Genomic DNA, 16,790 nt, shown 5'->3' on the forward strand with positions numbered 1-16,790 from the left:
ATTTTTATCTGCATCTAGCTCTGAAAAAATATTTGGCCTTCTAGCAGTGTGTGGGACTTTCTCTATTAGTCCATCTATAGTGACCTCCATCAGGTTGCAAATTAAAAATAATTTTTTGTCTGCATCTAGCTCTGAAAAAATATTTGGCCTTCTAGCAGTGTGTGGGACTTTCTCTATTAGTCCATCTATACTGACCTCCATCAGGTTGCAAATTCAAAATAATTTTTTGTCTGCATCTAGCTCTGAAAAAATATTGGGCTTCTAGCTGTGTGTGGGACTTCTTGTATTAGTCCATCTATACTGACCTCCATCAGGTTGCAAATTAAAAATAATTTTTATCTGCATCTACAGTACCTCTGAAAAAATATTTGGGCTTCTAGCTGTGTGTGGGACTTTCTCTATTAGTCCATCTATACTGACCTCCATCAGGTTGCAAATTGAATATAATTTTTATCTGCATCTAGCTCTGAAAAAATATTTGGCCTTCTAGCAGTGTGTGGCACTTGTTCTATTAGTCCATCTATACTGACCTCCATCAGGTTGCAAATTAAAAATAATTTTTATCTGCATCTAGCTCTGAAAAAATATTTGGCCTTCTAGCAGTGTGTGGGACTTTCTCTATTAGTCCATCTATACTGTCCTCCATCAGGTTGCAAATTAAAAATAATTTTTTATCTGCATCTAGCTCTGAAAAAATATTTGGCCTTCTAGCAGTGTGTGGGACTTGTTCTATTAGTCCATCTATACTGACCTCCATCAGGTTGCAAATTAAAAATAATTTTTATCTGCATCTACCTCTGAAAAAATATTTGGGCTTCTAGCTGTGTGTGGGACTTGTTCTATTACTCCATCTATACTGACCTCCATCAGGTTGCAAACTGAATATATTTTTTTCTGCATCTACCTCTGAAAAAATATTGGGCTTCTAGCTGTGTGTGGGACTTGTTGTATTAGTCCATCTATACCTACCTCCATCAGGTTGCAAATTAAAAATAATTTTTATCTGCATCTAGCTCTGAAAAATAAATTGGGCTTCTAGCAGTGTGTGGGACTCATTGTATTAGGCCATCTATACCAAGCTCCACCAGCTTTGAAATTAATAATAATTTTTAGCTGCATCTAGCCCTGAAAATAATTTATCCCAATAGTGGTAGCAATAGAAATATGGGGCGCTCGCCTGGCTAACAAAAATATACTCTTCATAACACAAAACACCAGCCTAGCGCACTGCATTAATAAGATGGCATCATCGTCTCTCCCAGTGCTAGGCCTACTACGCAGGCTGGTATTCCTGTGCCTAAAACACAATGTATGGGTCCGCGCTAGCCACTATGCTGAGGGGTATAAAGCTGCTGCTAACGCTTTATAACAATTCAATTGGCAGATTTTCACAGAGCTCTTCCACAACGCCCACCCATCGGGCAACAGTTTCCCACCCTCCCTATGGGATCTAGTGGCGAATAGTTGATGCCATTAATCAGAGCGTCAGTTGCCCCGTCAACGTAGCAAGCATACGGTAAGGCATGGGAAGAGTGGACACGACTAGTAGCAGGCAGACGGGTTGACCAATGTGAACAAGCCAGATCACAAGTCACCATAGAATTTCTCCACCAGCTAATGATGAGGGGCATATCAGGGGCGTCAGCGCAGCGGTGTCTGACCGGAGTAGCATTTCACTTCCAACTACTGAATTGGGGAGATGTGACAAAGATTCATCAACAGACAATCCATAAAAGGGTGGAAAAGGGGTCAGCCAAGTCAGGAATGTAGACGTCCCGTCCCGTGTCACTAAAACTGATTTCTCACATCTTATCCCTAACACCATTAACATGACACTCACAATTTGAAGCAACACTAATGTCTACTGCATTTGTGATCGCCTTCTTCGGGGCGCTATGTATAAGCGAATTAGTCCCTCAATCCAAAATTACCACCAGTGGACGCTTATTACACCAGGAAGTAGTCATAGCCAATAATGCAATACGTCTACGCATACACCAATCGAAAACGGTTCCAGCGGGCAGGGGTACTTGGGTACTTCTACAACCCACAAACGGTACACTGAGTCGGGTAACAATAGTAAAAACATATCTAACCATCAGATCACAAAGTAATTTCTTTGTATCACACATTGATGGAACGCCATTATCAAGATACCTGTTCCAAGCTATATTTAATAAATGCATAACATCGGCAGGGAACCACCCCAAAGATTACGGGACACACTCATTCCGCATAGGTGCGGCCACGGAAGCAGCAAGAGCAGGACTGTCAGAAACGGAAGTTCAGAGGATAGGGAGATGGCGATCCACGTGTTTGGCGAGATACATAAGACCGGACTTGTTATCCTAACGTGGTTTGTTTCTTTTACAGGTGACGCTAAGCCAACAGTGTGAGTGATAGGCCACTCGTATATATATTGGGCACAAAAAAGGGCGAAAGTCCGCCCAGGCGGGAGGAAATTAGAGTTTCATAACACATATTTCAACTGGAGAGGTATTAGAGGCCTGCTATGGCCACAGGTACTAATGGAGGTAATCAAGGTAGGGAGAGAGGCAAGAGGTCCGGTCATCTTAGTTATACAGGCCGGGGGAAACAACCTAGGTCATCACAAGAGCGCATAACTAATGGCAATAATGAAACTAGACACTGAGCGCTTCAGAGAATTTTTCACAAAATTAGCTATAGTATGGTCAGAGATTGTGCCGATAGCGGTATGGCAAGGTGAGCGAGACATCAGGGCCATCGAATGGACAAGGCGGGTAATAAATATTCGGATGGCAAAATTTAGAAGAGACAGAGGCGGTGTAGTGATATGACACCGACAACTGGAAGGAGATAAAGCAGGCCTCATACGGCCCGACGGTGTTCACTTAATAGATATTGGACTGGACATATTCCTGTCAGGAATCCAGGACGGAGTGGAACAAGCGTTAAGAGTGATGGGTGGGGGTCAGAGTCCTGCATACGAGTACGCTGGATCCTCCGTGGCCTGGAAATAGAAAGGACATGTTGGAGAGTTACACTTGTTGGCCAACTTGCCGGAGTGGGGACCCAGGGCATGCTGCAACAAGCTGAATTATTTTAGAAATAAAATGAATTTCTAATGGAATGAGTATAAAGAGTTAATAAAGCTGTGACCGATCCTCACCCATCCAGTTGTAAGAGTTACATTATTGGGTTGTCCATGAAACGGGGGCGGTAGGGGGGCTGAGCATCTGGGTTTGGTTGGGGGTCCCCACAGTCTGCCTAGGCTAGATTAATTTAAAAATTCTTATTAGATACACAGGCGGTGCAGCTTGCTTCGCAGCTGGGCTACTACGCCCAAAGTATTGCCTAGGCTAGATGCAGTTAAAAATTTTACGCTGACTAGCAGACACTGAAGATTTGGAGCAGACCTCTGAGTAAACAGCTCTTCAGACTCAACCATCTGTGTTACCCCAAGCCATAGTGTATGTAGTTTCTTACAGTTAAAAGGGGGGGGTGCGACCCAACCCACCTGGAATTGACGATGCCAACGTCACGTAAGACACAGCAAGGGGACTCCCAAAATTGTGGCACAGACACCACTTAACCCTAGAACGCATACCTGTGGCCTTGCAGGCCCGCCCAGTTAATTGTTTTCTATTTTCTGCAAGAATGCTTTAGTTAGAATTTTGAAACTCTAGGTATTCTTCATGTATATAGTTGTTTGTCATTTGAGTTTGAGTTATTCCATGTTATTTGCACACGGGCCTAAAGGGCCCCAGGTATGTGAAAGTGTAGATTTTTATGGTCATGCGTTCTATGGTTAAGTGGCATCAATTGCCCCACTGTTGCTTAAAACGGTTGGTGAGGTGATTTTACCAAATCCCCAAGCTTTTAGTCTCCCAAGGATGACACAGGGGTAGAAATGTCCTTGCGAATCCATGATTTGATCATCTTTATGAACGTGAGTCTGTCTACATTCTCAGTGGACAGCCGCGTGCGCTTATCTGTCAGCACACCACCAGCAGCGCTGAACACACGTTCAGAGAGAACGCTGGCTGCATGGCATGACAAGATCTCCAAGGCGTGAGCGGCGAGCTCCGGCCATTTTTCAAGATTGGAATACCAAAATGAGCAAGGGTCCAGTGACACAGTCATGGCTTCGATGTTCACTTGGAGATTCTCCTATACCATCCTCTCTAGGCATTGACTATGTGTCAGACTTATTGTCTCCTGTGGCCTTGCAAAGGATGGTCTAAAAAAGTGGTGAAACGATTCCACAAAATTGCTGTTAACAGCAGATACTGTGTTACTGTTACTGTTTGAGTGATGAAGACTCGACAGTCCCACAGTTGACAAGTTAGAACTGTGAGATTCACTACGTGCACCACTGGTGTTTTGTGGAAAAGCACATGTAAGATTCTCCAACAGATACTCCTGCATTCGTCAATACCTTTTTATGGCAGGAATTATTTCGGCAAATATACTTTTGTACCGGGGATCTAAGAGTGTGGCAACCCAGTAGTCGGGATTACTTCGAATTCTGACAATCCGGGGGTCATGTTGCAGGTAGTGCAGCAAGAAGGCACTCATGTGTCTTGCGCATCCAGAAGGACCAAGTCCTTGTTGTGTTGGTAGCGAGTTAAGAATCATGCTTCCTTCCTCTGCCCTCTCCCTCCAACCTCGCACAACAGAAATGTGATCAAGGTCTCCCTCATCTGATGAGTCTTCCATGCCCATTGCCAGTTCGTCCTCCACTTCTTCCTCGGCTCCTGCACCTTCCTCAACAGTTTGGCTGCTACCATGCGCCCTGGTTAATTGCTACCATGCGCCCTGGTTAATCCCTCTCCCCCACCCTCCCATGCCTGCCGCCTTGGTGCTGCCAACTGTCTGGACCTTGGAGATGTTATCCCTTCCGCATACGACTCCTCCTCTACTTCCTCCACCTCCTCTTGTCCCACCACCTGACTCCGAATTCTGTTTAACATGTGCTCCAGCATGTAAATCACCAGAATAGTCATGCTGATAATGGCATCGTCAGCACTAAACATCTTCGTCGCCATTTCAAGACTGTGCAGAAGGGTGCATAGGTCCCTGATCTGAGACCACTCCTCCAGCGTGATTTGCCCCACCTCTGGATCTCGTTGGCCCAGGCTATACGTCAGAACGTATTGCATCAGGGCTTGTCGGTGCTGCCACAGTCGCTGCAACATGTGCAGAGTTGAATTCCACCGTGTCGGCACATCGCATTTCAGCCGGTGAACTGGCAGGCCCAACGACTTCTGTAGAGATGTAAGTCGTTTAACTGCGGGATGCGAACGGCGGAAGTGAGCACACAGCGACCATGCACTCTGCAGAAGGCCATCTAGTCCGGGATAGTGGGCTAAAAATTGCTGGACAACCAGGTTCAACACGTGAGCCATACAAGGCACGTGTGTGACATTGCCCCGGCGAAGTGCCGCACCCAGTTTTGCAGCATTGTCGCACATGGCCTTCCCTGGTTGCAGGTCCAGTGGAGACAACCTTTCATGAAACTGGGTCTCCAGAGCTGACCAAAACTCCTCAGCTGTGTGACTCACATTTCCCAGACATTTCAAAGTAAACACTGATGCGTTGAGCCCTGCTGCCAGCATAGTAAGGAGGTGTGCAGGATTCCTTCTGCGCAGTTAGAAAGCAGGTGGCATTACCAGACAGGCTTTGGGTGCAGGTGGAGGACCGAGAGGAGGTTGAGGAGGCAGAAGCAGTGGAGGAAATTCGAGATAAAGAGGATTAACACACAACTCGTGCGGACGGTAAGACTTGGACAGCAGCCCCTTGTCCTGCTGTCACCATAGTTACCCAGTGCCCAGTCAGCGACATGTAATGCCCCTGTCCATGCCTTCTCGTCCAAGTGTCTGTGGTGAAGTGCACCCTGTCACACACAGAGTTTCTCAAAGAAGCGGTGATGTTGTGTGCGACATGCTAGTGGAGCGCAGGCACACCTTTCTTTGAGAAGTAGTGCCGACTGGGCATCTGGTACTGGGGCACTGTGAAGGACATAAGGTCTTGAAAATCCTCTGTGTCCTCCAGGTGGAAAGGCAGCATTTCTGTAGCCAACAGCTTGCAGATGGTGAAATTCAACCTCTTAGCTTTCTCATGGCTAGGAGGAAATGGTCTTTTACTTTTCCACATCTGAGGGACCGAGGGCTGGCTGTTGTGCTTAGACGGTGTTGAGTAGGGTGTCCCTGTCAACTGCCGGTCTGTGAGGAAGATGCAGGCGGACATGTTAGGTTGCCTTGATCCAAAGGTGGTGCTCTCGATGGCTGTTGCGGGTAAAGAGGTGGCAGGTCTGCGTCCAAAAACATGTGTGACTGCTGTCCCCCCAGTCACAGAGGATGAAGAGGCTGCGGATGCACAAGATGGGGCAGACGGTGGTTGGCCCAGCCGGCTAGGCCGCATTGTAGCACAGTGAGCTTCCCACTGCAACTTATGCTTCATATCCATGTGACGGTACCTGCATGAAGTACTCAAACTATGTATTTTTTGGCCTCTACTTAGCTTTTGCTGACAAATATTACAGATAACACGAGTTGGGTCATCCTTATCGATCTGAATAAATGCCCAGGCTATGCAAGGCTTAGAGCCCATGTGACCTGAAGAGCCACTACGACTTGTGGTCAGAGGCAGAGTTGTGGTTGAGGATGCAGTTGTTGACGTGCTTCCAGTACTCCGTCTCTGTTCAGGAAGGCGCAACCTAACCTCGTCGTCAATAGCATGTGATGCCCCGCTGCGCTTGGTATCACAGATCCTACAAGAGTGCATTGATGGAATCCTCCACAAGAGGCCCCCATAAACATTCACACATCTCCACCTTCCACCTCAGACCAGCAGAGGGAGCCCGTTAGGGATATAAATAGGGAAGGTGGAGCTAGGCAGTTCAGTTCCTCTGAAGAGTTCCTGCAGTAGAGAAGCCTAAGAGAGGTCAGTCTGCAGTGGAGCTCAGTCTAGTCTACAGAACGCAGTTAATAGTTCAGCAGTGGAGCACGAGGCTCCTGCTTGCTAGATTCAGGGAGCCCAGATAGAGCTTAAGGTGTGCCGGTGCCGTAAGATCAGTGAAGCGCGGCAAGCTGCCGTTAGTGTGTATAGCCTAGTGAGGGCCCGAGTAGGCCGAAGGCGAGTGGCGAGTTAGTACATAAGGGGCAGAGGAGCTTAACCAGCTCACCCCGAAGCATTTACCGGACACAGGATCCGAGCTTACCGGTATCTCTATGACCCAGTAAGGCATAACCGGAATCCCTGGAGAACTACAAGTCCCAGGATTGCTACGGTGCTGATATGTAACAGAGCCAGGAGACGCTTAGGCCCCGCATACTGGGAGCGTGAATTCCAAGAGAAGGCCCTACCACAAGGTCAGCCAGCGCAGGACAGAGACAAAGTTAGGCCTAGCTCCAGGCAGGTCAGAACCTTACTACGCAGAGGCAAGAAACAGGAGGCCCTACACCCGCTCATTGGGGAGGATCCTGATATGCACCCTTCACCCTACAGTGCTCCGGGATGTGCCTGAATTTCCACCAGTAAAAGGTACTGAAGTGACTACCGTGTCCGTTCCCGTTCTTGCTCTGACCCAGCTGGGTCTCGCCTGTCCTGCATTCCCCCTGCATACGCTGCCCTGAGACCTAGCTCCACCTGTGGGGAGCTATACCATCGAGCTGCCTTATCAACGGCCTCAGTGGACTGCTGCAGCGCTGGTGCTTGTCACCAGATACCACAGGTGGCGTCATGAACTCTTATAAAATTAACAATTATCCACCCTTTTAAAGAGAGACCCCAGGGTACGGGCCAGGGAGCCGACCACCGGGACATCCCCAAGGCCAGGCAAATGCCCGGGTACCGAGTCATCCCCATCCCCAGGGCTAGTCACATCCTCCTCCACCTCCTCTGCTGACCTCATCGACTGTCTGACTGTGGGTTGACAGTAAGTGGGATCTCCAACCTCGTCATCATCACCCTGTGTGTTATCACACCCGTCGCCCTCAGAGCCAACCTCTTCCTGCCCTGACCGAAAAGTCAAGTTGTCGCTCCAATCAGGTATTTGAGTCTCATCATCGTCTTCATCATTGTCTCCACCAACAGGAGTTACAGTTTGGGAACAAGGGTCTACATTATGCTCAGAACCTTCTTCATCTGGACCTGGATCCGACTTATAAAGATTCTGGGCATCAGATCAGATCATTTCCTCATCAGGATTAACAGAAGCTCTGGAGCAGACCTCCGTTTCCCAGGCTATAGTATGAGTAAACAGCTGGGCAGACTCAGCCATCTGTGTTACCCCATACTCAGACGGGCAGCTGGAGACTTGGGAGCTGTGAGGAAGCAAGTGCGATTGGGGTGACACCTCTGAGGACTGGAGTATTTGTGATGTTGAAATTGAGGTGATGGAGAGCCCACTTGAAGGAGCACTTGATATCCGTTGAAGCACCTGCTGTTTTTGTGCCTCATCTAGAATTTGTAGCGATGGGCGTGTCCGTAAGAATGGGATCGTATCACATTGTCCACGAAAAGAAGTCGACATCTTAGTTTGGCTGGAAGATGGTCTTTCTTCTGCAGATTTTACTCCCCCTCCCACCGTGGGGGGCCTCGACCCACCGGCGGACAGGCACCAGTATTGGGATAGGGGGGCTGGTCGTCAGGGTCCACCGCGGCTCTGGCACAAACCCGGCGACACAGAGGTGGCACAGGCAGGAACGGACTGGCCGTGTCGTCTTCTCACTTTTTGGATTTTAGAAGGGCATGACATGCCTATATCTGTGTCTCCCCCTCATTTTACTCCTCCACCTCTTTTCTTTTCGCATGACTATATGTACTTGTCACTTTTCCATGTGTTAGTTGTGTCTTCTGAGCAGTTTGTCAGCTTTTGGACACCTTTGAAGGTGTTTTCTATGTGTTTCAATGTGTTTTTGTTTGCCTGCCATTGGTTTTAACGGTGTTCGAAGGTGTTCGACGAACAGTTCGACGAACAGTTCGGCGAACACACGGGTGTTCGACGAACCGAACCGAACTCGAACACTACGGGGGTGGCTCAACACTACTCTTGAAGCTCTTCAAAAGAATGCCAAGAGTGTACAAAGCAGTCATCAAAGCAAAAGGTGGCTACTTTGAAGAACCTAGAATATAAGACACATTTTCAGTTGTTTCACACTTTTTTGTTAAGTATATAATTCCACATGTGTTAATTCATAGTTTTCATGCCTTCAGTGTGAATGTACAATTTTCATATTCATGAAAATACAGAAAAATCTTTAAATGAGAAGGTGTGTCCAAACTTTTGGTCTGTACTGCATATGTGTATGTATATATATATATATATATATATATATATATATACTGTACATATAATCTTTATAAATACTTTATATTAAATGTACAACCTCAATTCCCAAAAAGTTGGGACGCTGAATGAAACATAAATAAAACAAGAATGTGATGACTTTGAAATCTTTCATAGCATTATTTTATTCTCAATAGAACAGAGAACATAGGTCAGACGTTGAACTTTTTTGCCATTTGTGGAGCTATATGTGGTTTGTCAGTGTGTGGTTAATCATTGTCTTGTTGAAATATGTAAGGGCTTTCCTGAAGTAGACATTGTATGGATGGAGCATATGTTGTTCTAGAAGATTTCTAAATGATTGTATTGTATTCTTTATATCTCACACAGTGTCATTAAGTTTTTTAGAATTGGGGTTGCATGCTGTCTAACTTACAATAATCATCATAATATCTCCCTTTTTAAGTAGTATCAGTCCCAACAGAACAGGACAGCAGTGGGGGCATCAAATACCCCCCTTTTATTTGATTTACACTGTGAGTTTGGCAGCAGAGTATAGGTTGCTGTTTATCGCTATCTGTATTGAGACTGTGTGCCCACTATGCGTTTTTTAAGCATTTCCGCAGCTGCAATTCCGCTGCAGAAACGCTTAAAAAACGCTTGGTAGAAGGTCTGCCATGTTCCCCAATGATAATCCGCCTGTGCTGTGCACATGCTGCGGAAATTTCCGCTGCGGATTATCATTGCGGAAAAATCTGCAGCACTACCAATTATTTTGCGTAAATGTGGCGTTTTCGCCGCCATTGACTTACATTGGAACGCATGGAAACCACATCACTGCATCTGCTGATGCAGAATCCATGCATTTCAATGTGCGGATGGTATCCGGGTCTGGAGAAGAGGAGACTCTCCTCTGGACCCGGGTACCATAGTACCTGTAAAAAGAAGAATAAAATAAAAGATAAATATTAAACTTACCTTCTGATGGCCCCCGGTCCCCATAGCGATGTGTCCTGACTTGCCGGCAACTCACGATGGTCCAAAAAGAACCTGCCGTGACTCATTTAGATATGTGATGGGTCACGCGACCGCTGGCGTCGGCAGGTCCTTTAGTGTACCGCAAGCTGCCGGCAAGCCGAGACGGATCGGATAAAGACACCAGGGGCCATCGGAAGGTAAGTATAGATTTATTTTTTTAATTTTTACCATTCTTTCGGTCACACTATATAAATCCATGCAGCTTGCATGGATTTATATAGTGTGACCAAGTTGTCAAGCACTTTCCAAGTGATGCTAAAATCGCTTTGAAAGGGCTTATCAACCCGCATGCGGAAATGCATGTGAAGAACGCTTCACTTCCGCATGTCCCTGGCAGGAAAAACGCATGTACAATCCGCATGTACAATCCGCATGTACAATCCGCATGTACAACCCGCAAGTACAATCCGCATGTACAATCCGCATGCGTTTTTTCTGCCAGGGAGATGCAGAAACTCTCAGGAAAAATCTGGAGCATTTCTGCATCGTGGGCACATAGCCTAAAGCCATTTGAGCAGGAGGGACAAACTGTGATAAATGAGCCAATATGACAATGGTTTTGTAAAGTAGCTACCTTCTCTAAGGTTTCCTTTATCTATCATTGAATTACACTGAAACTACTGTCATGTCCATAGCAATGATATTGTAGGAATCACTATATAATGAGTTCCGTATCAAGATTACAAATAAGTATTCTTACCTTAATTAATGACTGTGGCATTTCTGAAGTGCTGATCTGAAAGATATTCCCCAAGCCGGGCAGAGGTGTAGGTCCAGGGGGTAGGTCCTTCTGTTTGACCCTACTCCACCATTTAATGAGATAAATAAGGAGAGTGACTCCAGTAGCCAGGAGAAGAGTTGCTGAGATGCTGAGTGCCATCTTGAGCCCCAGCCCCTACAGCTCCTTCTGTACAGTGTCCTTCTGTATTTATGTTCAATCACGTACAGGACAGCATTCCTATATGAGATCAGTGAAAACAGGTTGGGCGGGTGCAAAGTGTAAAGTTACAGCTGTTACACAATACTTCTGCTCTCAGTTCTATATGAGGGGGCCCTCTTTTCTTGAAATCAGGGTTAGTAATAGGCAGTCCAGTTCCTCCGGGTGAGCAGAATCATTTGGCTTCAACCACCAAAAAAGAGTCGACTCTTTCTTATACTAAATGGATCCACATTAAATATGCATCCACACGCAAATAAACACATATTTATGGAAAAATCCTCACAGTATGATCCAGTGAAAACTGGAGTTTTGAACCCATTGGTTGCTTATCATAGTCATTTTTACTCCCAGTGAGAGTCAATTAGAAATGGCAAGTGGCTCTCAGTGGGCTGCTGGCTGCCATCATTCACAGATAAGAGCTGGCTCTTTGTGCTGGATTGGTTGAGAAAGATCTGTCAGTAGTTTGAGTACTGTTATTACAAACTTAAGTATATTTTATTGGGATTTTTTGTAATAAACCAACAAAAGAAAAGAAAGTATTTGTGAAGTGTAATGGAAATGTTACATAATTTTCAAATTATATAATATAAATCTGAAAACTTTGACATACATTTGTATTCAATCCCCTGTAGTCTGATTCCCCCAAAATAAAATCTTGATTGACCAATTGCCTCCAGAAGTCACATACTTAGTAAATTTAGTTCATCCGTGTGTAATTTACTCTCAGTATAACAACAGCTGTTCTGTATAGTTGTCAAAGGTTTATTTTTCTGTTTGTTTGGTTGAGAACATTAGGAATCTTAAGGATTAAACAGCATCATGAAAACCACGGAACACACCAGACAAGTCAGGGATAAAGTTGTACAGAAGAGTAAAGCAGAGTTAGGTTATAAAAAAACAATAGCACACATGCTGAACATCTCTCAGAGCATTGCTCATCCATCATCCAAAAATGGAAGCAGTATTGCAAACTGCAAACTTACCAAGACATGGCTGACCACCTAAACTGACATCCCAAGAAAGCAGACCACCAATTAGAGAAGCAGACAAGATGCCCATGGTCACTTTGGATGAGCTTCAGAAATCCACAGCTCAGATGAGAGAATCTGTCCACAGGACAAATATTAGTTGTATACCGCACAAATCTGGCCTTTATTTAAGAGTAGCAAGAAGTAAGCCATTTTTGAAAGTAAGCCATAAGAAGTCCTGTTTTCAGTTTGCAAAAAGCCATTTGGAGGACACATCTAGCATGTAGAAGAAGGTACTCCGATCAGATGACACCAAAGTAGCATTTTTTGGGGTTAAATGCAAAATGCTATGTGTGGTGGAAAACTAACATTTCACATGATCCTGAAAACACAATTCCCATCTTACATGGTGTCGGCAGCAACATGCTGTGGCCAGGCTTTTCTTTAGCAGGGACAGGGAAGCTGGTCAGAATTGATGGGAAGATGGATGGAGGGCAATACAGGCCAATCCAGGAAAAAAAACTGTCAGAAGATGCAAAAGACTTGAGACTGAGGTGTAGGTTCACCTTCCACCAGGACAATGACCTTAAACACATTTCCAGAGCTATAAAGGATGGTTTAAATAAAAGCATATTCATGTGTGTGAATGGCCCAGTCACAGTCCAGACCTAAATCCCATTGAGAATCTGTGGCAAGACTTGAAAATTGTTGTTCACAGACGATCTGCATCCAATCTTACTGAACTAGTTTGCAAATAAATGTCAATCTCTAGATGTGCAAAGCTGGAAAAGACAGACCCCATAAGACTTTCAGCAGTAATTGCAGAGAAAAAGTGTTGACTCGTGGGCTGAATACAAATGCACATCAAAATTTTCAAATTTCTATTGTTAAAATGTTTAGAAAGCCCTGTATTATTTCCTTTATACTCCACGAATACTTGCAACTTTGTGTTAGATCTTCACAGACTGTTTTGGACTATCTCTTATACTAGTGGAGTTTTCTTTTAGGGTCTACTATTATTATATCTCTCTTGGACTATGCTCTCTTTAGCAATGGAGGTTCATTTTGGAGATTGTTTTGCAAATTCCATCAGCTTTGACCTGAAGATTAGATGCATGCCTGTGGTATGGGACCAGGAGATGGTCAGTCAAGCTTTGCTGTACCAAAGGCTTCTGATTGTGCCACATTGTGGGAAAGAGAAGGAATTCAAATTGATAGGTCTAGATGTTCTGAACAACTTGAGGGTATGTGACACTAGGGTTGGTTGCAAATCTAAAACTATCTCAAATGCACAAAACACAATAAAAAAGAAGAAAGTATGTGAGATTCCCAGATATAGAAAGGTGCTACATCCATGACAATATCTCATGAGCCACAAGGACTGCTATAATGAAGAAACTACTCATGCTGGAGATATCCATGACCACCAAAAAAAACTAAAGGTGGTTTCAGCACATATAAGGATAAAAGGGAATGCCTATGCATTGATAAAAGAGGGGGAAATGTAAGAGCTTAGAAACTGTTCCTGTCCTCAAGCTCCTCTGTTCTTTCCTGTACAGAAGGAACACATGTATACTACCAGGAGAAGCCCAGTATAAAATGTATGGGTTATAGAAAGATAGCAAGCAGGGTTGGGTAACTCTTGCCAATTGATATGTTACCCCTTGGGAGCTAGTTAGGGCCAGAGAGAGACATTGAAAAAGCTCTAGACTTTAAAGCAGTATGTGCTAGTTCATCCACTAGTTTAGGCCATTTGACAACATATTGGTTCACAAGGAAATTCTTTGCTTGAGGCAAAGAAAAGTTGAAATAGCCAAAGAACGTTGTTTGAATGTCTTAAAGATAGCCAAAAAAGAGGATGGGAGAGAGGAAACCATTGAATTATACTACCTTTTGACCACCAAGAGTAAACATGAGCCGATTGCTTGACAGAATCATATAAAAAAAATTTGTTATCTACCGATCTGGGAATGAAAATTACTCAATGAATCTTTAAATTTTCTACGTTTTTTCATTTTGCAAAATTTCAAATTATGGATTTATTTTTTGTGATTATGATGGCGCATATTAGATGAACATGCGTACAGAATGTTTAGCCAATCTTCACTGTTTGACTATCAGGGAGAGTTTGATCATTTTACTGTCAGAGGCATATTTGTGTCATGCAAGGTATGGGAAAGACTTAGTGCAACACAAAGGGAAGAGGGAAAGGTTGCCAGACTCTAGGGAAAGGGGGAAGTGGAGACCCCCTGGCTGATAGAATATCACTCTATCTCCTCTAACGTCCCTATATTGGCTCTTCACCAATCGCCACACGCGTTCCTTGCCCTGTCTTTGCTAGCATTTGGCTAAGGCTAGGGAAGGGAGAAGATGAGCGCTAGTCGAACCCCACTGAACACTAAAGACAACAAGGGAGGACAAACAGAAAGAAATTGCTTAGCTTTACACGACTCCAGACAAATGTGCACATGTCATCGATCACCAGAGAGGAAGTATTACTGCTCTTGCTAAAGCCTTCACAAGGATTAATGCATATCACTGGCACCTCCCTCTGGAACACAGCAGAAATTTATACACCCAGGCCAGGGTGGTTAATTAGTCAGAGGAAGGTAACCACTGGGTCCTAGAGACAGAGACTAGCCTCATGACAGTACCCCCCCTACGAGTGAATCCAGATATTCAGGAATGGGTTTCTCAGGATAAGAGGTGTGGAATGAAAGAGTCAACCTGGGAGAGTTCACCTCTGATGCTAAAACCCACATCCTCTTCTCAGGACCATAGCCTTTCCAGTGCACCAAATATTGTAGAGAAAGAAGCTGGAGATGAGAATCTACAATCCTCGAAATCTGGAACTCCAGATTACCATCAACCATTACTGGGGGTAGCGGTGAGTGCTCAAGAGATTACCATACTTCTTGGGTAAGAATCTATGGAACACATTGTGGACCTTAAGGGCCTGAGGAAGTTCAAGACATAGTGCTTCTGGGTTAATGACGGCGGTTATTTTATATGGACCAAGAAACCTAGGTCCCAGCTTCCAAGAAGGAACTTTCATTCTTATATTCCTGGTAGACAACCACACAAAGTCATTCTCATTTAGGTCCAGACCGGGCATGAGTTTTCTGTCAGCCATAAATTTATACCTGTCTCCCATGATCTTTAAATTACTCAGAACACCCTGCCATACTGAGGAGAGCGACAAAGCAAACAATTCCTCCTCAGGCACTCCTGAAGCTCCTCCCCCACTAAAGGTACAAAACTGTGGGTTATAACTGTATGCACCAAAGAACGGTGACCTGCCAGAGGATTCTTGACGATGATTATTAATGGCAAATTCTGCCAGTGGTAAGTAGGATGCTTAATCCTCCTGATTTTCGGAGATGAAACACCTGAGGTAGGTCTCCAAATTCTGATTGACATGCTCAGTCTTTCCATTCAACTGAGGGTGGAAGGCAAAGGAAAAAGACAGCTGCACCCCCAGTCAAGAATAGAATGCCTTCCAGGACTTGGAAACAAATTGGGTCCCCTGTTCGAACACCACGAAGCTTCACAATCTCATTTACAAACACCTGAGCAAGTGTCTTGGCATTTGTAAGTGCAGGCAATGTAACAAAGTGAACCATTTTACTGACCTTATCTACTACCACCAAAACCACCATTTTGCCTGCAGAAACCTACTAGGAATAGGTAGAGGATGAAAAGTATTAGACGGACGGGTATGCAAAACCTTAGAACGCATGCAAATACTACAAGCAGATATGTGTTCAATCACATCCCAATGCAAGCTCGGCCACCAAAAATGACGAGAGAGGAGGTCCGCGGTTGCCTTGCCTCCTGAATGCCCAGCAAGCACAGAGTTATGATGTTCCTTAATTACTCTGTGACGCAGATCAGATGGTTTAAATAAACTTTATGAAGGGCAGGAGGCAGGGGCATCCCCCTTCGCCTCCAACACCTCACCGTCCAGTTCAGGCTACAGTGCCGAAATGACTACCCCTTTCTTTTATATCGGGGCAGGATTCTCCTGGTTACCACCACCAGGGAAACTCAGGGACAAAGCATCAGCCTTGACATTTTTGACCCCTGGATGAAAAATGACAACAAAATTGAACCTATTAATAAACAGGAACCATCTGGTTTGCCTAGGGTTGAGACATTTAGCTGACTGGAGATATGACAGGTTCTTATGGTCAGTAATAACAGTAATAGGATGGACAGCCCCCTGCAACCAATGTCGCCATTCTTCAAATGCCAATTTGATCACCAAAAGTTCCCTATTACCCACTTCATAATTTCTCTCATCCGAAGACAATTTTTTAGAAAAGAAGGCGCATGGACGCCATTTACCAGAGGGCGGACCCTGACATCCGACGCATCAACCTCCACAATAAAGGGTTGGCAAACATCGGGTTGACTGAGTATAGGTGCAGTGGCAAAATGATTCTCTAAGGAAGAAAAAACCTGGAGGGAGGCATTCGACCATTTGGAAAAATCAGACCCCTTCTTAGTTATGTCAGTAAGGGGTCTCACAATTACAGAGTAATTTTGGATGAATTTCTGGTAAAAATTA

The 16,790-nt window shown here is 44.8% G+C and overlaps 1 protein-coding gene across 1 annotated transcript in view; it reads right to left on the reverse strand.

The window, feature by feature from the left end:
• The window catches only part of LOC141154987 (cytochrome P450 2C23-like), a 175,456-nt gene extending 164,147 nt beyond the window's left edge, over positions 1-11,309 (reverse strand). The window contains exon 1 of the mRNA XM_073641575.1: positions 11,013-11,309. Within this exon, the coding sequence (XP_073497676.1) occupies positions 11,013-11,192 (180 nt within the window). The 5' untranslated portion in view covers positions 11,193-11,309. The remainder of the gene's footprint in view (positions 1-11,012) is intronic.
• Positions 11,310-16,790: the final 5,481 nt, after the last annotated feature.

The sequence above is a fragment of the Phyllobates terribilis genome, unplaced genomic scaffold (assembly GCF_046119375.1).
Source record: "Phyllobates terribilis strain yellow unplaced genomic scaffold, ASM4611937v1 Scaffold_7__3_contigs__length_470593459, whole genome shotgun sequence".
Taxonomy (NCBI): domain Eukaryota; kingdom Metazoa; phylum Chordata; class Amphibia; order Anura; family Dendrobatidae; genus Phyllobates; species Phyllobates terribilis.